Source organism: Chrysemys picta, chromosome 8 (assembly GCF_011386835.1).
Source record: "Chrysemys picta bellii isolate R12L10 chromosome 8, ASM1138683v2, whole genome shotgun sequence".
NCBI lineage: Eukaryota > Metazoa > Chordata > Testudines > Emydidae > Chrysemys > Chrysemys picta.
The window spans coordinates 61,226,299-61,250,712 of record NC_088798.1 but is presented as its reverse complement, the minus strand read 5'-3'; the positions used below and the strand labels follow the sequence as shown (position 1 = coordinate 61,250,712).

The 24,414-nt window shown below is 50.8% G+C and overlaps 1 protein-coding gene across 7 annotated transcripts in view; it reads right to left on the bottom strand.

Moving 5' to 3' along the window:
* ANKRD45 (ankyrin repeat domain 45) overlaps positions 1-24,414 on the bottom strand; it is a 70,554-nt gene that overhangs the window by 36,506 nt on the left and 9,634 nt on the right. For 3 of the 7 annotated variants that reach the window (XM_065555698.1, XM_005304257.5, XM_065555695.1), the window contains exons 5-7: positions 20,722-20,816; positions 19,632-19,770; positions 15,603-15,687 (exon numbers count right to left, since the gene is read on the bottom strand). In XM_065555698.1, coding sequence (XP_065411770.1) covers positions 15,635-15,687; positions 19,632-19,770; positions 20,722-20,816 — 287 coding nt within the window. In that variant the 3' untranslated portion in view covers positions 15,603-15,634. Of the gene's footprint in view, positions 1-2,077; positions 2,785-14,817; positions 14,953-15,602; positions 15,688-19,631; positions 19,771-20,721; positions 20,817-24,414 lie in introns of those variants that run through there. The other 4 variants (XM_065555694.1, XM_065555693.1, XM_065555696.1 and 1 more) reach the window with 3 other exon arrangements.

Sequence of the window (24,414 nt, the reverse complement as noted above, 5' to 3'; positions counted from 1 at the left end):
TCTTAATCTAGCTTTAGCTAAAAGGGAGAGGTGCTGTTTCCAAATGTATATTGCTTCCTTTCCCTCTTAGGGATTTCTACCACACCTGCCTGGTTTTGTCCTCTTTTATTTAATACAATTCATGTTATGACAAGATCAGTCTAAAACAATTATTTTGAGTACTTTCAGGTTTGGAGGGGTTGGATTGATTAATCAGTTTGTCCAATTAACTTACCTCTTTATAAACTCATATTCTAGAAGAGACAATATTATTTTGGCTTTGGTAGATGCACTATTCCACTTTTACAGAGATTTGTAAGAACCTGCTATGTGCACTAGAATAGAAACTTAGTGGGAAGTAGGGGGGAATAAAGAGGTAAGATAAAGTCAGATCCATTGTGATGAGAGGGAGAATGTATGTAGTTTTAAGCATCAGTTATGGCCAGAATTGTAGAAAATTGATAAGGGAAGCAAAGGGACAAGGAGGAAATCTATGCCCACGAGAGTTAAGGACAAAGGAGTTATTTTAAAATATATTAAGAACAACAAAAATTCAACCAATAGTAATGGTCCATTACTAGCTGGGAATGGTAGAATTATCAATAAAGCAGAAAAGGCAGAAGTATTCAATAAATATTTCTGATCTGTATTTGGAGAGAGAAGTAGATGGCACCATACCCTAAAACACTTTCTGTTCCACTACTCTGTCTCAACAGGATGTTAAACAGAGGCCACTAAAGTTAGACATTTTAAAATCAACAGGTCTGGATAACTTGCATTCAAGAGTTTTAAAAGAGCTGTCAGAGGAGCTTGCTGGACTCCTAATTTTCAATAAGTGTTGGAACAGTGGGGAAGTTTGAGACGACTAGAAGGAAGCTAATTGTATGCCAATACTTAAAAGGGTAAGTGGGATGGCTTAAATAATTATAGGCCTGTCAGTTTGACATCAATCCTTAGAGAGATAATGGAGTAGCTATTATGGTACTCAGTTAATAAAGAAATTTAAAGCAGGGTAATTAATGCCAATCAACATGGATTTATGGAAAATAGATCCTGTCAAACTTCATATCTCTCTTTGAGATTACAAGTGTGGGTGATAAAGATAACAGTGTTGATGTAATATACTTAGACTGATGTATGATGTTTGACTTGGTACCGCATGACATTTTGATTAAAAATGAAAACAACTGACTGATAGGTCTCAACATGTAATTGTAAATGGGTAATAACTAGGTATGTGTGTTTCTAGTGGGGGCCCTGGAGGGATCTATTCTTGGCCTTATGCTATTTAACATTTTTATCAATGAGCTGGTACAAAACCATCAATCATCACTGATAAAGTTTCATAGAATCACAGAATATCAGGGTTGTAAAGGACCTCCGGAGCTCGTCTAGTCCAACCCCCTGCTCAAAGCAGGACCAATCCCCAGACAGATTTTTGCCTCAGATCCTTAAATGGCCCCCTCAAGGACTGAACTCACAACGCTGGGTTTAGCAGGCCAATGCTCAAACCACTGAGCTATCCCTCGCCCCAAGTTTGTAGGTGACACACAAATTGGGGGAGTAGGTAAATAATGAAGAGGACAGGTCACTGACACGGAGCATTCTAGCTTACTTTGTAAGCTGGGGACAAGTAAACAATATGCGTTTTAATAAATGTAAATGCGCACAGCTAGGAACAAAGAATGTAGGCCATACTTACAGGATGGGGGATTCTATCCTAGGAAGCAGAGATTGTGAAAAAGATTTGGGGGGTGGTGGATAATCAGCTGAACATGAGTTCCCAGTGCGATGCTGTGACCAAAAAGCCTAATGCAATCCTTGACTGTATCAATGGGAATATCGAGTAGGAGAAGAGAGGTTATTTTACCTCTGTATTTGGCACGGGCGTGACCGCTGCTGGAATACCGTGGCCAGTTCTGGTACCCACAATTCAAGAAGAAAGTTGATAATCTGGAGAAGGTCAGAGAAGAGCCATGAGAATGATCAAAGGATTAGAAAACATGCCATGTAGTGGTGGACTCAAGGAGCTCAATCTATTTCGCTTAACAAAGCAAAGGTTAAGGAGTGACTTGATCACAGCCTATAAAAGCCTAAATGGGGAACAAATATTTAATGTCTTTTCAATCTAGCAGAGTGAGATCTAACATGATCCAATGGCTGGAAGTTGCCACTAGACAAATTCAGACTGGAAATAAGGCGCAAATGTTTAACAGTGAGAGTAATTAATCATTGGAACAATTTACCAAGAGTTGTGTTGGGGGGTTTGGAGAGCTCATGATAGGGTCGTTTCCTTTTGCAACGAAGGACAACTATGTGCCACAGTCTCAGCAGAGACTTCAATGGAGCTATGCTGATTTATGCCAGCTGAGGATCAGGCTCTACGTACAAGGCCAGGGGAAATGGGCTGCTTAGCTTTGAGAAGCAATACAATACTTTCTCTTCTATTGATTCTGTTTTCATTGGACAAGCAAGTGAAATAGCCGGGGAAAGCCTTTCCCAACATTCAGAGTTCGTTTACCTGTCTATCAGGCTATTCCAGAGCCGGAGGAGTGCTTGATGATCAGAATGAGAAGAGCTTGACTTGTTTCCAAGTGTGCCTGTGTAACGCACTGGGCAGTGTTTGCTACTGATCCCCCTCTGCATCTGCTCCACAGCAGAGAGGAATCTAGTACAGCACTCGTAGGGATAGGCTGGCACTGTTACAGCTCATGCTCTTAGTCCTGTTTCAGGTCCCAGGGTCAACCAAGCTGTAGCTCCTTCCATTGGAGAGGCGTCCATTTGGACACAATGGAGTTGTTTAATCTGTTAACCCAAGAGATGAAGATCAGCTCAAAGGATGGTACGCATAGCATAAAGAAGGGGCGAAAGGAACGATATAGATGAGCTATTTGTAATGGCAACCACAACAGGGGTCTTGTTTTCCAGTTTTCTACTGGTAGAGCTTCCCCTGATTACCAGAGACATAGAGCATTAGGAATCAAATCAAAGCATGTTTAGTAGGGATTGCTCTCAGAGCAATTATTGACCCCATCAATAATAACGGGACATCACAATTAATGGCCAAGCTGTAGAGGCAGTACATGAATGTAATTCTGTGGGCTCATACATACCCCACCATGGAGGCTGATTCAAAGAAATCAGAAGAAGCCTGCGGATGGCTCACTCAGACATGGCTTCCCTATGAAAGTGTGGGAAAACCTACCAAGGTTCGACTGGTGAAAAGCTTTATTTTTTTTCCATAGCAACTTATGGAAGTGAATCTTTGGAAACTAAAGCTGCAACCAAGGAGATAATTGATGCCTTTGAGCTGTGGTGCTGGCTCCTACAATCTGTTCAGTATCTCCTGCTAGGAAAAGGTGATGAATGCTTATGTTAGAAATAATATTGGAGAAAAGTAGCCCCTGCTGTTGGAAATCAACAGGCGCAAACTTATGTACTTTGGTCACATCAGGCATAGAGAGGGGAAAGAGCCCTGAGAAGGCTATGGAGGAAGGAATGGTGGCAGGTCATCGTAGTAGGGGATGACCACTGAGGAGATGGTAGATGGTTTGCAGCCTATCACTGAGCAGCTAGCTGCCAAGCATGCAAAATTAGCAATGGATCAAGAAGGCTTCCAAAAAAATTTTTGCTATGATGTCACCTGTATTTAGACATGAGTTGAATGGATGTGCTCTTAGAGGTGAATGGGCCAGCTACAGGGAGAGACCCCAGGCTCTACACACGTGAGTCTGTGCTGCCTGAGCTAAAGGGCCAGCGCCATTGGGCGCTGCCACCTAAGGAACTGGGGGTCAAAGGGAAAGAGCACACCTTAGTTCTGAAGGGTGCTTAGGGTGCAGAGGATTTGCTTAGAGAAGAGAAATTAACTCAGAAGTGGAATAGGACCTTAACCATCACAACCACTGACTGGGGTTGTCTGCGACCTCTCAACCCCAGACTCAGAGCATTGGATCAGGCTGTTATTCCTTTTTGCTGGGAAAGAGTTTGACTCTCACACGAGCTATTGCCTCAAAGGTGAAAGTCATCTTTGTTCTCATAATCCGACTGCTGGGCTAGGACTGAAACCCCCCATGTCACCTAAACCCCTCATCAGACACTATCGCTAGACCAAACTGGGGCCAGGCTGGTGTACAAGTAGCATGAAAAGATGTTTAGCAACCACACATGAGTCACTACAGCATAGGGTGAAAACCCTCTCTAGTTCCACTCCCAACTCCTTCAGTTGGTGACCAGCCCAGCCATGCCTCGGCAAGCGTGTAATTTTTACAAGCAATTTTCAAACAAGACATTTTCACAGAACTGGAAAGACCCCCTCCTTTTCACTGACAGTGCTGGTTAGCAATTGAATCCAGTGCAACCTGTAGTGAAAGCCAACTCATGGGCCAAGCAGTGGGCTGCCTTCTCGTTGGTGGGGAATGACATTTGTAAATTAGGCATCAAACCTCAGGTCATTGATTGCAGTGGGAGTCCTAAATACCTGTGAGAATCTAGGCCCAAGTTATTCTGGAGAGAAATGTAAAGGGGCCATCCTTCTGGCCTTGCCCATGAGGGTTGGTTTGGGACCCCTAATGTCCTATTAGAGCAGTAGTTCTCAAACTTTTGTACTGGTGACACCTTTCACATAACAAGCCTCTGAGTGCGACCCCTCTTATAAATTAAAAACACTTTTTTATATATCTAACACCATTATATATGCTGGAGGCAAAGCAGGATTTGGGGTGGAGGCCAACAGCTCGCAACCCCTGAGGGGTCCTGACCCCCAGTTTGAGAACCCCTGTATTAGAGTCTCACCTTGATAATGTCCACTAATGAAGCCAACTTGGCGCCTGGCTTTCTGTGGGAAGTAATTTGCACATTAAGCAAGAGGAAGGACCTCCAAAATTGAACACCACCCGATGTGCCACAAGATGTATCACAACCATTGCCCGGGCAGGATGTGTGTCACACAAAAGCAGAACCATCCCCTGAGACTGAAACACACGCTGCTTTTTTTCCTCATTGATAGGACCTTGTGAATCACCCACAAGCTGTTGCCTCAGAGTTCAAAGATATCTTTTTCCCAACCAATCTGAGGGCCCATCATGTACTGAAACCAGCAGAACCAGCTCCCATCTTCACCAGCTACAGGATGTGTTATTTTAGGTGTGTGCTACTACAATGAATTGGTAAGTCACACAGCTCAAGTCAGCATAAACACACCCACCTTTATTTTCCTCACCAACACAAAAGCTCATCAGGGACTGAACTTATGTTCTGTGCCCAAAGCACAGCCCTACCCTATCAAGCCAGCTGTGGGGTTAGTTTTCGTTTCTCTGGGAAAGGAATTTGTAAATTAGCTATGAAGTCTTTTTTATTTATTTATGGTAGGTTTTTTGTCAGCAATGTGAAGGGACCTCAGATTTCACACCATTGTGAAGCATGGCTTCTCTTGGATTTACATCCAGGGCTTCTGAAATCTTAAATTACAGTCATTTGACTAAGAAGCCAGTCTAGTTTGCTTGTCTCTCAGGGAAAGGAATTAGTAAAGTTGGGTTAAGGAACTACCTCAATTCTGCTTCCACCACCACTGGCAACCCCAACTGTACCCAGGGGCGGTGTAACCACTAGGCGAACTAGGCGCCTGCCTAGGGCATCAAGATTTGGGGCGCCAAAAACCGGTGCCCCCCCAATTTTTTTTTTTACACTATTGCTCCCGGCAGGGGGACGGGCTGCTTGCAGTCACGTTAGCACCTACCTCTGTGGGTGTCCTCTGCAACTGCGGGCCCTGCCGCCTCCCTCCGCCACGCCCCACATCACTGCCTGCCCGCGCCCCCCTGCCAGCCCAGAGCCGCCTCCTCCCCGAGCCCCCGAGCTGCCGCATCGCTCTCTAGCCTGCTCCCTCCGGCTCTGGCAGTCCCGGACCCCCTGCCGCAACAGCGGCTGCTGCCCAAAGGCTGCTGGCTGCAGATCGGAGCGGGTGACATCAGCCCGCCTGCAGCTGGCCCTATTGACAGCAATGCACCAGTGGGAGGGGAGGCGGGGGAAAGGAAGAGGAGACTGTGGCCACCGGTCCACTGCGGGGGTGGATTGTGGCCCTGCCAGAGAATACAGGGTTAAAGACAGGGCCGGCTCCAGGCACCAGCCGACCAAGCACGTGCTTGGGGCGGCACCTTGGAAGGGGCGGCCAATCTTGGGGTGGCGGGGGGTGCTTGGGGTTTTTGTTTTTTTTTGTTCGGTGGGGCGGCGCTAGAGGTTTTTTGTTTGTTTTTGTTTCAGCGGCGCTGCACTGGAGGGGCATGGGCTGGCGCGGCGCTTGCGGGGGGCGGGGGTTTGGGCAGCCCGGCACGGCGCTTGGAGTTTGGGCGGCCCTGCGCAGCGCTCGGGGGGGGGCAGGGGTTTGCGCGGCGCTTGGGGGAGCGGGGGTTTGGGCGGCCCGGCGCAGCGCTCAGGGTTTGGCTCAGCGCGGCACTCGGCACTCGGGGGCGAGGGAGAACAAAAATCTTGGCGCGGCACTTGGGGCGGGGGCAGGGGTTTCGGCGGCCTGGCCTGGCCCGGCGCGGTGCTGGGAGGGGGCAGGGTTTGCGGCATATCACCGATCAGCTAGCTGCCAAGGATGCAAAATTAGCAGTGGATCAAGAAGGCTTCAAAAAAAAAATTTGCTATGATGTCACCTGAATTCAGACACGAGTTGAATGGATATGCTCTTAGAGGTGGATGGGCCAGCTACAGGCGCTGCGGGGGGGAAGGCAGGGGTTTCGGTGGTGCGGTGTTCGGGGGGGGGGGTGTTACGGTGGGGCGGCGCTCTTTTTTTTTCCTGGGGCAGCAAAAAAGTTAGAGCCGGCCCTAGTTAAAGAGCTGCAAAAGTGTAACCGTCCTCAGCACGTGCCACCTTCCAAGGCTTCATCCCCCTCCATCCCTGCAACCCTGTGGAGCAGGTAAATAGAGCCCCATTTTGGGGGAAACTGAGGCAGAGAACAGGGACGTGACTTGCCCAGGGTCACCTGGGGAGTCATTGTCAGAGTCCTGCTTTGAACACAGGAGATCGAGGCTCCTAGTTCTGCACTGGCTCAGACCATAAGACCAGAGGCCTTCAAGCCCTGATCTCTGCACCTGCCCACACAAGGTATTAATCTGGGATTCAGGGGCAGCACACTGCAAGTTTTCAGTGAAGAAATATGGCTGTCTCGAGCCCTTATGGCTACAAGGAAAATCTTCCAAAGGTGATGGGCGTCTAGCCGACACAGTTCTGTCTGCCTGAGTCTGCAGCGAGCTTGGGACAACAGCTCTAGGAAATGCGGCAGTAACTGTTAAATCTAATTACGACACCGTCAGAGCCAGATTTTCATGTAACATGAGTGAGCAGTTGCGTGGTGCACAACCACTGCAAGTGTGCGAGCAACTTAGGTTAAGTGCAGCTGAACCCTGGGAGGGCTGCAGCACCCAAGAGATTTTTGTTCTCCCACTGAATGACAGCAGATGCACCAGTAACTTTACTAGGTAGAAGTTTACTGATCACATTAGGGCCATATCCTCCCCACTCCCAGCATTGGGCCAACTGCCCCTCATCATCCTGATTGCTTGTATTGTTATTGATGGGAGATCTGCTGTGGATTGAGAGGCTCAGTCCTGGCCCAGCATTCGAAATAAATTGCCCTGAGTTTCAGAAGTACTGAGAACCCTGAAGTTCCCACAGACATTGGGGGAACCGCAGGTGCTCAGCATCTCTGAAAATCAGGCCCAGAATGACACTGACGCCTCTGCCCTGGGCCAGAGCTCGCTGAGTAAGGGGCTTCAGCAGCGATTGCCATGGGGCAGAGTAAAGCAACCAGGACGGTCATGACGAAGGTTGGAACTCTGTCCTCACCTCACACCTGTGGGGAAGACAGGCCTTCAGACACCGCCTCCTGCCTGCATTGCACTTTCCAGCCCAGGAGCAAGGAACCATCTCATACCTTAGCGCTGGGGGGGAGCTGAAGCCTAGAACGGGGAAGTAACTTGCCTGAAGTCATCCAGTGAGTTGGCGCCAGGATGGAGAACAGAAGCCAGATCCCAACTCCCAGCTCTGTGCTCTGATCCCAAAACAGCCCTTTCCAGATCCATGGGGGGAAGGGGAGTAGGAGGGACTCTAGCCACGTGCAGGAGACCCAAGGCCATTTATTTTCATTAAATATGTAGACTAAATAATGAAATTAATAAATTTTCAAGGCGAACGTGTATTAATTCTAATGAACAATGCCACCTTATGCAGTATTCATTTTTGAAAGTTTATAATAATCGATGCTCTGGGGGGAGGAGAGGGGGCGGCGCAAGGTGGAAGTTTCACCTAGGGCACAAAATATCCTTGCACCGGCCCTGAATGTACCACCATACACTTCCCTGGCAGACTCTGCTACCATACACGCCCTGCCCATTTACACACCAGCAGAATCAGCTGCAGTTGGAGGATCAACACCATGTTAATAAAAACCTGATGAGGGGCATGAGCAAGTTAGAAATAGCCTATGAAGGTAAAAGTTAGACCCTCAGGTGCGGCTCTTCTTCTGCTCCACTTCTAAGTTTTGGAGTTTAGGCTTTTTCTATCAGCTAGCTCAAGATAGCTGGTTCTGTCCCCCGTTCTGCCACAAATTTGTCATGTGACCTTGAGCAAGTCACTTAGTTTCTAGTTACCTTAAGATCCCCTTCCGTAAAACTGGAATAATACCTTCCTGCTTAGGAGTGGTGAGGTTTAGCTCAGGGTCGTGTGACCGTTGGTTTCCAAGTGCTACAGAAGAATTAACACAGACACAGAAGTGCTACAGAGGCAGCAGCCCTAGCCAGGGCCACCCCTAGCCATTTGGGTGCCCTATGCAGCCCCCCTGCCTCTCCCCCCGCCAGGGTCTGGGAGGAAGGAGCTGTGGGGGGCCATTTTGGGAGGCCCCACAGGCTCAGAGTGTCCTGGGGGATTAGTGGGGGGCTGGGAGCAGCCCGCTCCGCTTGGCGCTTCCCTCGCCCCAGCCCCAGCTGTGTCGCTCGGGGGAGGGGGCTTGGGGGAAGGGATCCCCCACTCACCGGCAGTGGCGGGAAGCGGAGCAGCCTTTCCCCAGCCTACTTTACTCCGCCAGCTCCCAGCCACGGTACTCCGTTTTCTGTCGCCGGTGAGAGCCGGGGGCGGGTCTTTCCCCAACCTGAGCGACATGGCTGAGGCCGCGTCTCTCTGCTGCCTGCCGCTGGTGAGTGCGGGAGGCGATCCTTTCCCTGCACTCACCGGCGGCGGGAAGCGGAGCACCACGGCTGGGAGCTGGCGGAGTAGAGCAGGCTGGGGCCAGGTTGCTCCGCTTCCCGCCGCTGCTGGTGAGTGCGGGGTCGCTGGGGGAAGAGGTGGAATGGGGGTGGGTCAGGGGCAGAGCAGATGGGAAGGTAAGACGCAGGGCGGAAGGAGTTGTCCGGGGCCCCACACCCCCCTAGCGATGGCCCTTCCCTTTGCAGGGGGGGCTGGCCGAGGGATAGGGCTGGTCACCAGGGCTGGTGCTGCATATACAGCATATACCTAAGGACAGCCCTGGCCCTAACGAAGCTTTAGCTCGCTAAATGTAAGGTTTCTTACATGAGGTAATGGAGTACATACTGCACTATTCATGAGGAATAGGTTAATAGTGGGGAATACCACAGCATGATTCATCATGCTCTCCAAGCCATTAAGATTCTCCCTCTGGAACTACACCGTTTTAATTAATTTGTCTGCTCCCCAAAGCCTGCTGCAGCGCTGAGGCCTACTGAGTATGTGACTGGAAACCCAATCACTGCCTCCTGCATAGCTCTGTGGGGTACTAACATATGCATAGCCTGAGATGAGGGTTCTTTCAGATCACTCCTTCCGCCCACACATTGGAATCTCTGCTAGTGAGCCCAACAATGCTGCCAAGGAGAGTGTACATCAGAACAGTCAGACTGGGTCAGACCAATGCTCTATCTAGCCCAGTATCCTGCCTCTAACAGAGGCCAATGCCAGGTGCTTCAGAAAGAATTAACAGGGCAGTTATCAAGTGATCCATCCCTTGTTGTCCAGTCCCAGCTTCTGGCAGCCAGAGGTTTAGGAACACCCAAAGCATGGAAATGCAACCCTGGCCACCTTGGCTAATAGCCACTGATGGACCTATCCTCTAAGAACTTATCTAAATCTTTTTTTTAACCCCGTTGTACTTTTGGCCTTCACAACATCCCCTGGCAATGAGTTCCACAGGTTGACAGTGCGTTGTGTGAAGTATTTCCTCTTGTCTGTTTTAAACCAGCTGCCTATTAATTTCATCAGATGACCCCTGATTCTTGTGTCATGCAAAGGCATTAATAACACTTCCCTATACACTTTCTCCAAACCATTTATGATTTTATAGACCTCTATCATATCCCCCTTTGCTCAAAGCTCTTGGGCCCAGCTTTACCCTTCATTTGAGGGGCTCAGCTCCCAGTGGAAGCTGTGCCTGACTGTAGAACTGCAGCCCATGGGTCACATACAGACCAGCTGGAAGCAGGTGTGATTTTCATTGGATTTGAATGGGATGTGGTCCCTTGTTCTTGAGGAGGAGGAGGAGAAACGTTGCAAATGCTGGTGCTCATTAGAGGCAGGTAAGGAGGCTGGTGTCAGTTCTGATACAGGGGCTTAATGTCACAGAGGGAGATGGTTATAGCCAAGGGGCAGAGCCTTTTCCAGCAGCTCCAAGGCCTTGAGGCACAGAGCCCTCACCCAGTCTCTTAGCATCACCTCTGTGCCAGGAATGAACACCTCATTCCTATTTTGAGAGGGTGATAGGCCAGGGCTTCCTGCCCCGTGGGCTGTGAAGCTGCTCCTGTCACAAAGGCAATATCAGTGCCTCATTAAGCAGCAAGGCGACTGTTTATATGATGGTAACGCCAAGGGATCCCAAGGAAAATCAGACTCGCTGGGCTAGGGCAAACATAAAGCAAAACGTCATCTTTTCCCTCAAAAGCTTGCAATCTAAATACACAAGACAAAGGCTGGGAGGGGGAATCAGGCTCAGAAGGCGTAAGTGATTTGCCCAAGGTCTCACATAGGTCAGTGCCTGAGCCAGGAGTAGAAGCTGTCTCCTGACTCCCAATCCAAATCCTATCTACCTGACCATGCTGCCTCCTAGTGGCTGCCTAGGCCAGGACTCCGAGTTTCCAGAGGCTTTCATGACCAACTAAAAACGGCTAAGAATGCTATGGCAACCTGCAGCTCTGCTCCATCTATGTCTTTACTGAGTGTTTCTTTGCTTTAAAGTTACTCATGATCAAAAATGGGAGAGGTACAAATACACAGAAGGAAGAATCAAATACAGCAAGGCAAGAGTGAATGTTTGCACCTCATTTGCACTTCCTGTGGAGATTACCAGTTACAAGAGGGGAAAAACCCAGCAAGGGGCTCAGGTGAGAAATGGACCTCAGTGAAACAAGAGAAGCACTGAGAGAAAAGGTCATGCTGTTTACATCGTGCCCAACGTGAGCCATGTATGCACCATGAGTGAACACTGCAGATGGGAAGAAAGTGGAGGAAGGACCCTTATGCGGGTTGCAACAGCTTTCCCATCTGCCATGAAAGGGGTGTGTGTCGGTTTGACAATAAATGAGACTTAACATAGAGATGGGCCAAAAGCACTGAGGTCAGCTGGAACTCAAAGGTGCTCTGCAAATCAATTGGCTATTTTTACAGACCCTTTTCTGAATATAACTGCACTTTAACTGAGGGCGGAACAGGTTTTATTACCTCCAAGTGAGTTCAGCTTGTTAACTGCCAACTACAAAGAGATCTAGCAGCTGTAGCTGCTGGAATAGTTCCTGAGGAGTCACACAGCTCCAGGAAGGGACGCTCGGAGCAGACTCAGAGCCACATATACAGGTGTATATAAGGGCTTGGCTACACTTGCGAGTTAGAGCGCATTAAAGCAACCCTGGGCGCCCTAGCTCACTACCGGTCCACACTGGCAAGGCACGTAGAGCGCTCTGACTCCAAGGCTAGAGCGCTCCTGGTACTCCACCTTGGCGAGAAGATTAATGCTTGGTGCGCATTGGCTGAAACGCCCAGGCATCAGTGTGAATGAGGGGTTGCATTTCTGCGCTCTGATCAGCCTCCGGAAACGTCCCATAATCCCCTTAAGTCAAGTGGCCACTCTTGTCATTGTTTTGGAATCATTGCAGGCATGCGGATATGCCCTTTGAAAGCTCTGTTTCTGACAGCCGGCATGCTTATCTGCTCTGAGACAGAGCAACCATTACTGTGGAATGCTGTGTGTGAGAGAGAGGCAGGAGGAGGGGGGGCCTGCTGCTGTCTGAACTTACAAGACAGCATGGTGACATGCTCTCAGCCCCCCAAAAACCCACTCTCTCTCTCCTCTCACATACACACAACACACTCCCGTCACACTCCACCCCACCCCACCCCACCCCATTTGAGAAGCACGTTGCAGCCCCTTGCATGCTGGGATAGCTACCACAATGTAGGGTTACCATATTTCAACAATCAAAAAAGAGGACGGGAGGAGCCCCGCCCCCGTCCTGCCCTAGCCCCGCCCCTGCCCCTTCCACGCCCTCCCACTTCCTGCCCCCTCAGAACCCCCAACCCTCCCCCCCACACCTTGTCCCCTGACTGCCCCCTCCTGGGACCCCTGCCCCTAACTGCCCCCCAGGACTCCACCCCCTACCTAAGCCTCCCTGCTCCTTGTCCCCTGACTGCCCCCTCCTGAGACCTTCCCCACATCCTAACTGGCCCCCTAGGACCCTACCCCCCTACCTGTCCCCTGACTGCCCCAACCCTTATCCACACCCCCACCCCCTGACAGCCCCCCCAGAACTCCTGACCCATCTAAACCCCTCTGCTCCCTGTCCCCTGACTGCCCCCTCCTGGAACCCCTGCTCCTAACTGCCCTCCAGAACCCCACCCCCTACCTAAGCCTCCCTGTGCCTTGTCCCCTAACTGCCCCCTCCTGAGACCCCCCCCCACCTGTACTCTGACTGCCCAAAACCTTACACCCCCAACCCCCAGACAGCCCCCCCCGAACTCCTGACCCATCCAACCCTCCCCCTGCTCCCTGTCTCTTGACTACCCCCCCCCAGAACCTCCCTGCCGCTTCTCTGACCCCCTGGCCCCCTTACTGTGCTGCAGAGCAGCGCGCTCGACAGTGGGGGAGGGGAGCAGGGTTGGAGCTCCAGACTGCCGGAGGCGAACGGCCAGCCAGCGATCTGCGAATGCAGGGAGTAGGGGGAGGGAGGGAGAGAGAGGAGGGGAGTGGTGTCAAGTTGCAGGGGAGAGGAGGGGGAAGTGGAGGAAGGGCTCTGGCTGCTGGCGCCCCGTTCGAGTGGCACGATCCGGCCGGCTGCCCTGTAAGCCGCGCACGCTCTGCATGGGAGGGAAATCCGGACATTGACAAATTCCCCCCAGACGCTATTTTTAACTGAAAAAAGCCGGACATGGCCGGGGGAATCCGGACGAATGGTAACCCTACCACAATGCACTGCTCTCTGTGGCCGTTGCAAGAGCTGCTAATATGGCCACGCCAGTGCACTTGCAGCTGTCAGTGTGGACAGATTGCTGCGCTTTCCCTACTGCACTCTACGAAGGCTGGTTTAACTCAAAGGCCTTGGCTACACTGGCAATTCACAGCGCTGCACTTGCTGCGCTCAGGGGTGTGAAAAAACACCCCCCCTGAGCGCAGCGAGTGCAGCGCTGTAAAGCGCCAGTGTAATCGGCGCCTGCATTCCCCTCGGAGAGGTGGAGTACTTGCAGCGCAGCGCTGGCGGCGCGACTACCCTCGCGCTTCACAGCGCTGTGAATCCACGAGTGTAGCCAAGGCCAAAGTGCTCTACATCTGCAAGTGTAGCCATGCCCTTAGTTAGTGTCACTCACAGGGGCCCCCCTCAGCAAGTCCTTGAGGGTCATTAGCTTAGCAATGTGTCAGCTCTTTGTGACATTCTCCTCCCCTCATGCAGAGAGCCAGCTTGAGGTCTATGCTCCACTTAAACCTTCTAAGTCAGGTTTAAATGAGGCATGTGCTTTGCAGTGGCTATCCACATAGGCTGAACTTCACCTGGAGTGAACGGACAGGTACACTTTTTAAAGAGGGCATTTTATAAGGGGCCTATGGCAACAGAAGGGCCAAACAGAGCTATTCTCTGACCTACCCACTGGCTTGCCTTAGAACCTAGGCAGAGCTCAGCCAAAGGGTGCATGCATGGGACAGCTAAGTAATCAAAAGCAACGGCTCCTACCGCAGTGGATTTGACTAATTTTACAGCATGTTTTGTGCAAACTGGCTTTCTGCCTGCTGCCCTGGCAATGAGTCACGCTGGATGGCTGAGGAGTTTTTATGCTATTTGATTAATTTTTGCATAATCAAGGAGATTATCTGAGCAGCCATGTGCTGGCCCCACTAGCCAGGTGAACGGATGGAATTCATTCCGATGGATCCTGGCTGAAAGCCGCTTGTAAGCACCTTGCTTGTGGGCAGCACGTAACACTACAGAATGGGAGGCAAGTCACTGAGGCTCTGGCACCCAGGCGATTCCAGCTGGGGAAAGATGCCTCAGCATAACCCTTGGGGACCACCCATGCTTGGTCCAGAACACAATGAGCACATGTAGGCCGAGTCCTTGTCCCAGTCACAGAATGGCCTTGACCCAAACGAGAAAGAAACTGAGGTTTAAACCAGCATGGAAAAAAACCCAGAAGCTCCGCTAAGGACAGCCAGAGCGCAGCCTCCAGCATGTGCTCGGCTGGGTGATTTTAAACTGCACCCATTGATTCAAGGGAGGGACGGGTGAGAGACTTCGCTATTTTTAGATTGCAAACTCCCCAGGACAGGGCCTTTGCCTTCTCTGTTTGTAAAGCACCTCACATGACTACAGCCCCTATAGTAATAACTGAAGTGGGAGAGTGAGCCTGACAGCCCAGCTGTGCTTTGTCCTTCCTGTTTCAGGAGGCATGATTCTCAGTAGGTTTTCTGCCATCTGGGACAACAGCTACACCTGGGAAAGCATCAAAGAGGTACCGCAAGGTCAGGCTGATTTTTTTAAAGTGGAAAGTTCAGGGTGAGCAGGAGCTGGTGATCTCATGCAGGTCTGCAAGTAGTAGATTTGCAGTGCAAAAAAACACTATAATGAAGACCCTGACCCTGAGAAGGGCTGCCCCTTATTAGCGTCACTGGGAGTTGCAGGTGCTCAGCACCTCAAAATCAGCCTCTAAATTACTGAGGTGCTGAAACAACCAGCCTCTGGATCAGAAAGGGCCAGCAATGACACCTAGCTACAGAAGATCTAACCCCAAAGACTGTGTCTAATCTCAGCCTGAGTGGGTCATCCCTGCCTCTGACAGAGGCCTAAGGGGTCTGTCCCTTTCTTACACTTTGGCAACACTTGTAAATCTTGTCATGCCAATAAAGTCTCGTTGAACTGAATTGAAAGTGCCACTGATCCAGGTAACATAGGGTAGCCAGCACCTCATCTGACCTTTCACGAACCGCAAAACAACCTTGCTATCTTGGTGTTTAGAAACTGATCACAGATGGGTCCATGCTGCTGGGTCTGCATGTGGACCCAGCCTCTCCCAAAGTTTGGCTCTAGGGCTGTATGTTCAGATTAATGACTATATATGTGTGAGGCTTAAAAAAATATAAGACCTGAGACAGGCAGGAGCTGTGGAAATGAAGCTTCAGATTTTGCTGCAGTTCAGCGCTGACCTGGTGCTCTTAGCTGTTGGAGGACCTGCAAGACAGCAGATTTCCAAGTGATGCTTCATTGCGTTCTAATACTGCCTCCTCTAGTGCAGTTACAGACTAATGGATATGACAAATACAATGCGTTGCTGCTGAGAGAACTAAGAAAACTGTCAACATCATCACCAGACTTTGAGACAGAGGGCTATGTGCTCTGGTCACTTTTGACAGCAATGCTGAATGACCATTCCCTTGCTGTGTGTCCCTTCCTCATCAGTCCTATTGAATCTCAGTGCTTTTAGTCCCTGGGAGGGGTTTTAGTCTGAAGTCTCTGATGTGCTCTCCGTCTTAACTCCAATTAACAAAGTCTTTGTCTGGAAATTTCCTTTGGTGTCTAAGGGGAGTCAGGGGCGGCTCTAGGCACCAGCAAATCAAGCAGGTGCTTGGGGCAGCCCATTTGCAGGGGCCGCAGGGATCCAGCATGGGAGCTGAGAACCAACAGGGGGCCCTGGGCGCTGTAGTTCCTTGGTTAGCTCGCTGCCTATAGAGCCAGCCCTGGAGCAGGGAAAGAACTACATTTCCCAGCATTCCCTTGGCCACTACCAACAGGAAAAAGGGGGAGGGAGGGAGGTAGCTGAGACCTCATGCTGCAGTGAATGGAGAGCTGCACTGTGAGTAGGTATACCATATTTTAACATTCAAAAAATAGGACACTCCACGGGGAGGGTAGCCCCACCCTGCCCCCATCTATTCCCTCCGACTGCCCCCCACAGAAACCCCAACCCATCCTGCTCCGTCCCCTGATCACCCCCTCCCGGGACCCCTGCCCCTAACTGCCCCCCAGGATCCCACCCCCTATCTAAGCCTCCCTTCTCCTTGTCCCCAACTGCCCCTTCCTGAGACCCCCCCCAACTTCCCCCCAGGACCTCCACCCCCTACCTGTCCCCTGACAAACTCCCAGGACTCCCATGCCTATCCAACCGCTGCCTGTCCCCTGACTGCCCCCCACCGAACCTCCGCTCCATCCAACCCTCCTGCCCCCTTACCGTGCCACTCAGACCAGCGTGTTTGGCTCCACGCAGCACCAGACACACTGCTGCATATATGCTGCCGTTTTCCCCCGCAGAGTCACAGCCCTCTCCCCCCACCCCCCAGCACCTGCCTTCCAGATTTGAACACCTCAAAATTCAGGAGTGCTCAAGCTCAGTTTGGGCGGCTGTTACTTCATTTCTCCCAAATCAAATATACTGATCCACTGTAACTTGCTGTAGAAAAAGTAGGATAAAATTGAGCAAGAAATGTTTCCCAGTGGTTATTAGGACTGGAATTGGTATTTTCAACAGCCATTGCCTTTGTTTGTTTGTTTGTTTGGGAAGGCAGTGATATTGCATTGGCAAATTCCCCATAGAAACAAAGAATGAAACAAAAGAATAATAAAGGCACCTCAACTTTTCCTCATTTATGTAGGACAGTCTTATAATATGCATCCAGATATCCTCCAATCACACAAGCTGAAAATTGTTCCACTTTACTGCAGTTCTGTAACCATATGGGAACCAATCCTGTCTGTGTTCTGTGCACATCTAAAATTCCTGCTGAATGACCTGCCGTGGGAGCGAGTTACCAGTGACCCAGGGCTGCGGTGGAAGGAGAGTGCAGGTCGGGGGGGAGAGAGCCCAGGGCTGGGGCGGCAGGAGGTGTGTGTGTGGGGCAATGGTGGGGGGGAATGAGGGAGCCCAAAGCTGGGGTGGCAGAGGGTGTGGGTGGGGGGGAAGAGCCCAGGGCGGGGGAGCAGGGGGGTCCGGCGAGGAGCCCAGGGCTGGGACGGGGGGCAGCCAACATTTTTTTTGCTTGGGGCGGCAAAAAACCTGGAGCCGGCCCTGAAGGGAGTCCTAGCACAGCTGGCACGTGCAGAATGACTCCCTTAGAGCTTGCAGGGTCTCTTCCCCATCACTTGCTTCCCCACCCCTTCTGCTTTACAGTCTTCTCTGGCTTCATTCTCATGACGGAAGATGACTGGGAAAAGACTAACCAGGATGTGGGGACTGAGTGGGAAGATTAGGGCAGTCAAGGAACTCAGCTATTGAGGAAAGCAGAGCCTGTGGCCTGGGCTGGAGAGCAAGGGATTTGGATAGAGGAGAGAAGCGGGGAGTGGGAGCACTTAGGGAGGGCTCTGGTTGGAGGTAGTGATGAGTTTGGAGGTGCTGGCCCTTGGGTTTTGTGTGGCTCCAAGGGGAGAATTTGGGTGGTAGGGGTCAAGAGGCTGGGTGACTGAGGGACTGCTGGGGTTTGGGAGCTACAGGGGAGTGGGAGGGCATCCAAGCCAGGGATAATTGGGTATGTGTAGGGTTACCATTCGTCCGGATTTACCCGTACATGTCCTCCTTTTTGTGCTAAAAATAGCGTCCGGGGGGAATCTGTAAATCACTCAAAATGTCCGGGATTTCCCCCCTCCCCCGGCAGAGCAGAGCGAGCGGCTGGGAGGGCTGCAGGAAAGTCACGGGCTGGACTCCGGAGCAGCTGTAGAGGAGCTCCTCCCCCCCTGCATTCTGAGCCGGCAGCTCCTCCTCCCCGGCAGCCCCGCTCCAGCAGCACTGTGCAGGGCCAGGGACCGGGTTGTGTGTTGTGCTGGGGAGCGCAGCCACGTGTCCGGCTCGCACAGAGCCCAACACCCTGTTCTGAGCAGTAGGGTAAGGGGGCCAGGGGGCAGGAGAAGGGGCAAGGAGGTTCTGGAGGGGGCAGTCAAGAAATGGGGGGGGGGTCGGGAGTTCAGGGGGGGGCTTTTTGGGGGGAGTGGAGAAAGTTTTGGGCAGTCAGGGTACAGGTAGGGGGTAGGGTCCTGGGGGGCAGTTGGGGGGGGGGTCTTAGGAAGGGGCAGTTAGGGGATAAGGAACAGGGAGGCTTAGGTAGGGGGTGGGGTTCTGGAGGGCAGTTAGGAGCAGGGGTCCCAGGAGGGGGCAGTCAGGGGACAAGGAGCGGGGGGGGGTTGGGAGTTCTGGGGGGGAGCTGTCAGGGAGCAGGAGTGGGGAGAGGGATCGGAGCAGTCAGGGGACAGGGAGCAGAGGGGTTTAGATGGGTTGGGAGTTCTGGGGGGGGGGGGCTGTCAGGGGGTGGGGAGTGGTTGGATGGGGCGTGGGAGTCCCAGGGGTCTGTCTGGGGGTGGGGGGGTGGATAAGGGTTAGGGCAGTCAGGGGACAAGAGGCAGGGAGGCTTAGATAGGGGGTGGAGTCCTGGGGGGCAGTTAGGGGCAGGGGTCCCAGGAGGGGGCAGTCAGGGGACAAGGAACGGGGGGAGGGTTAGGGGTTCTGGGGGGGCAGGAAGTGGGAGGGGCTAGGGCGGGGCTCCTCCCGTCCTCTTTTTTGCTTGCTGAAATATGGTAACCCTAGGTATGAGATACGTTTGGGCAAGGAAATCCAGGATTTCCCAAGGCAGTGAGAGGAAAAGAGCCCCCTGCATCCTTAGGAGGTTCCCTGGCCTCTGGCGTGTCCTTCTCACATTCCTAACTCAACAGCGAATAACTCTTCAGCTTCATTCCTCCACATCGCAGGTTCCCATCTCTCCACCCACATTCCGTTATGGCACCTGTCTGCCTGGAGTCTGAGCACCTTCTGTACCCACAAGGACGGAGGTGTTCATCCATCCCTCCCCGCCTTCCAGTCAGCAGGGGTGGAGACCAGCACAAAGCTACCCTAAAGGACTAGAGAATTGGGCCCATAATCTTTCCGCCACAGCACACCCTCAGGTAATCTTGTCCTAGAAATACCATATACTATGTTGTGTAGGGCAACACACGTGTGCCATTTTAATTTATATGGTCACTCAAGAGCCCACCCTGTATTCAGTGGCTATGACTATTTGAATTTATTTTTCAATAATTTATTAATGTATATTAATTATTATAAATTATTATTATTATTATATACAGATATTGATAATCATATAACAGATTCATCCTGCCCGTCAGGCTCTGAGCTCTGTAGCCCCAATACTCACGGGGCACGGCCAGCTTTGTGAAGATGGGAAGCATGATATCTTCCAGCTGCTGCTTCTGATCCAGGAAATCTTGTCTGGTGGGCTCCTTGGCGTTCTCAAGCCAATCACATTTTACACGGCAGGCGCTGAGAGACATGTTCTGTAGAAGAGACAAGGGACATTAACCTTTAGAAGGCGACCTCCAAAAATTAATTACTTCGTTTTAGATGAGGTTACGAGTGGCACCTCTCGTTCAATCAGAAGACCAGATAGCAACCCAGGGTCAAACTGCCCGTATGATCTCTTACATGCCTGCCTCTGCCAGCCACAAAAGAGAGGATGCAACATTGGCCTTCTTGAACTGAAACTGGCCTCTCCTGTTAGGAGTTACAAATAAGGCACATAGATTAAGTTTATATCAGTTAATTGAAGAGAGCGGTATGGTGTAGTGATCAGAGCACAGGACTGGGAGCCAGGAGCTCCCAAGATATCATCCAGAACCGGATACTCACTCTTCCTGTGCCTCTGGGTTCAGGAGAACTGGGTGCGACTCTCTTCAGAGCCCATAAATGCTGTTGGGCTACAGGAGATGCTGCAAAGCAACACAAGGTGCCGAGCGATCCAGCGCTAAGAGTGCAGTGAAAGGGCTAGTGCAGGAGGGAGGAGCGTAGGCTCCATTCTCCCTGTGTAACCTTGGAATAACCACTTCACCTCTCCGCGGGTCGCTTTCCCCATCTGTAAATGGGGATAACACTCACCTCGCACAGGACCTATAAGACTTCATTCATATGTGCAAAGCATTTGGGCTCAGATCCTCAAAGGGATTTAGGTGTCCAACTCCCATTGAAATCCATGGGAGTTAGACACCCAAATACCTTTGCAATCTGAGCCTTTGTGTTTATCCAGCACCTTCTCCAACAGGCTATCAAAGTACTATCATTCATACGCTGATCTGCTCCCCATTGCAAGCACTGCTGAGTGTAGTCTCCTCCCCTCTTATTCTGCAAAGAGTGGTGTGAGCAGAAAACATATCCCCACATGGAATCAAGAAGGCAGTTCTAAACTTTATTGTGAATAGGTCGGTTCTCCTGATAAGAGCTCAGCACTGTACCTTGTCTTCCTTGTTCAGCCTTCCCTGCACCTTCTCTGGGTCTGCAATCGTTGCCTGGATGTGGGCGATGAACGTCCGCAGAGCTTGCTTAGCTTCTGCGAAACAGGACACACACGATGAAGAGACAAGGTTAGTCATGGGGAAGTACTCACAGAACGAGGCAGGGGCTTATAGAGAGACAGACTGCTACACAAAAGGAACCAGCCTTGTGTCCCATGTTGATCCAGACTGCTTTAAGGCTATTTAGGTACTAATTATTTGCCCTTCCTTGGAAGACCTTGGGGTTTATAAATATTAACGAATGGAGCCTCATCATAGTCCTGAGAGGTGGATAAGTCTATTGTCCCATTTTACAGATTGGGAAACTAGGCACAACAGGACAGATCCTCAGCTGGTGTAAATCACTGCCTTCAATGCCAATTTATGCCAGCTAAGGATCTAGAAATGATGGGCCTGCTCCTGTGAGGTGGTGGGTGCCCCTCGTTCCCCTGGACTTCAAGGGAAGTCCCAAGAGCTCAGCCTCCCACAGGGTCACACCTACACTAAGGATCATCTTTGTAGGCTGCAAACCTGAGGGGTCAGTCATTGGCAAAACTGTGTATATTAGAAAGAGCACAATGCAGAGCACTGCCCTGACCAAGTCATTGGGGGGACAGACTGTGAACCCCTGACTCACAACAGAGCAGTTACTCACAGGAGGAGCTGTGACTTCAATGGGACTAGTTGTGTGCACAAGGGGTTCACAACCACTCAATGACACCAGGTTTCTCATGTTACCTAGTTCCATAAATATAACTGGCTGTACTAGAACAGCGTCCTTAGCAAGTCACACATCTGTATTAATAATAGTTTGCACTTATATCGCTCCTTTCATCTGTGGATTTCAAAGCACTGTACAAAACGGGTCAATATTATCTCCATTTTACCAATGGGGAACTGAGTCACAGAGCAGCTAAATCAGTTACAGAGCTGGGATTAGAAGTCAATCTTTCTAACTCCCCCTTCCCCACTCTAGCTGCTAGACCATGTTAGGCTGCTTATATCTTTAACTTCTTATGGTGCCCACTGAAAAAAGCTTTGAGATCCTTATGACATCACAATATCTTTCTTGAAAGCAAACGCCACTGGCTGATGATGTCACCAGCCAACAACTTCTCTGGCACTCAGGACTGGAGCTTGGTCCCAAGCCACGAAACGCCAGGGTGGAGTAGAATCCATCCAAGGCACTACAGTATGAACTCTAAAGGCTATTTGCTGCTGGATCTCTGGCTGCAGTTGGTACATGCTGACGATCAAGTCACTGGAGACCTTTCCTCTTAAAAAAACAAGACAATGTTTGTCCGAGGTGTCTCCCTAGTCTTTCTTATCTGGATTGCCTTCTTGTTCCAAGACAGCCTCTGCCATTGTGATCGCCCAAGCTGGGTCAGAGTTGGATGGGAAATTCTTCCAGAGGATCTGGAGCAACTGCAGCTTGGAACTCCACTTCAATCTAACTGCCTGCCCTACCCTCTGGACCAACTGTCTCACTGCTTTACTCACCTGGAAATAGCCAAAAGATGCTTCGAGGTTTTGTATGTCAGCTGCAAAATTATACTTTTCTTCCTAGGGGGCTTATGTGTACGCTGTCTTTGGAGCAAATTGAGAAGACCGCAGAAGAAGGTAAATGATGTAAATGAGCAAGGTAGGAACGGTGCAGGTTAGATTAGAGCATGGGACTGGAAATTGACTAACTCTGCTACTGATTCACTGGGTGGCCTTGGGCAAGTCACTTAAGCCTAACTTTTCAAAGGTGTCTGCTAATTTTGGGTGCCTCCATTTTGAGGCGCCATTGAAGACACCAAGGCCAAGAGGTTCAGAAATAGGAGACTAAAGCTAAGTCCATATTTGGGCATCTCAGAAAGTGGCCTGATTGTCAATAATACCGAGCACTCAAGATCTCCCATTGATGGTACCCATCTCTCCAGGGGCTCTGCTGTGTGCTTGTCACTTTGGGAAGTCAGACCACTTATTTAGGTGTTGAAATATCCTGTGTTGGCCACAGGCGGTTGTCAGCTTTAGAGTTTTGTGCCATGATACAGCTAGAGGCTATGAACAGCTAGAGTCAAGGCACTTAAATGTGGGAAATAGCAACCACCCCAGGATAGCACCCACCGCTTTGGCTTGGATCATCTCTGAGACTTGAGTCCCATTTCCTGGAGGAGGTGGGAGCCCTCTGGGTATGGCCAGAGATCTAGGGAAAGCCCACCCTTATGCTATTACTATTATTTGTATTAGAGTAGCACTTATGGACCCCAGTAAAGGATCAGGGTCCCATGGTGGTCGGTGCTGTACAGACAGTAGTAAAACAAAAATAGTCCCTGCCCCAGAGAGCTTACAGTGTCGGTTAGTGCAGAGGTTCTCAATCTTTCTCTTTCTGAGGCCCCCCAGAATGCTATAAAAACTCCACAACCCACCTGTGCCACAACAACTGTTTTTCTGCATCTAAAAGCTAGGGCCAGCGTTAAGGGGTAACAAGAAGGGCAATTGCCTGGGGCCCTATGCCACAGGGGGCACCGGGAAGCTAAGTTGCTCAGGCTTCGGCTTCAGCCCCTGGTGGTGGAGCTCGGGACCCCAGGCTGCAGTCCTGCATGGCAGGGCTTTGGCTTTCTGTCCTGGGCCCTAGCAAGTCTAGCACTGGCCATGCTTGGCAGACCCCCTGAAACCTGCCCATGGCCCCCAGGGGACTCCTGGTTGAGAACCACTGGATTAGGGTTAGCAAATGGTGCTCTCTGAATCCAAAGAGGTAAGGAAAGGAGCAGCGGAGAGATGAGAGGGGGTAACACTCCAAACATTCGGTGATCATCAAACAGTCGATGCCTGGGGCCTTGCTGCTGCAAACACCGAGCTTTCCAAATTAATCCAAGTCCAAGGATTTGCTCCGGCTCGCCCACGTGGCAGGGCTGCCATCTGTACTCAGAGCACACACGCCCTCAGTGAGGCAACATACTTGCACCTGGGCTTTCAGATGGAGTCAGATCTTGGCCCAGGTCCGCCAAGTATTTTAGCTCCTAACTTCCACTGAAATCAATGGAAATTAGGAGCCTAGATACCTTTGAGGACCTGGGCCCTGGTGCTTTTGGGGCAGAGTGCTGTATGTCAACGGGACTATTCACAAAGCAAGGTACAGCTCAGCGTAAGTGCATCAGGAAGTGGCCCTTACAGCTCAGTCCTGCTCACACCAATGAAAAGAGGAGTTTTGCCGTTGACATCAGCAGGCCCAGGATTAGACCGTTTGTCAGCAGTCTCTAGAAGATGCTTAAGAAACATGACTTGTTGATCATTTAAAACGCTCTGGCTCCCTCTTCAGCACTGTTCCAAGAGACTGGAAACCTCTCCATGATCCATCAAAGAGGAAAGGGCTGATTTTAAAGGGACAGGTCAACTGGGCCTCATCGTTTTAAACTGAATTGCTATTCTGAGGACTGAACCTAACAGCAAAGGACTCTGTAGCATGGGCTCGCTCAAGAATTTCTCTCATGCACCATGAACATAACATAGGAACAGCCAGACTGGCTCAGATTTGTGATCATCTAGCCCAGTGTCCTGTCTCTAGCAAAACCAGACACTTCCGAGAAAAGTGCAAGAAACCCCCTATAGGCAGATGTGGGGGTGATCTGCCCCCAGGAAGGTCTCATCCTAGTCCCTAAGAGTTAG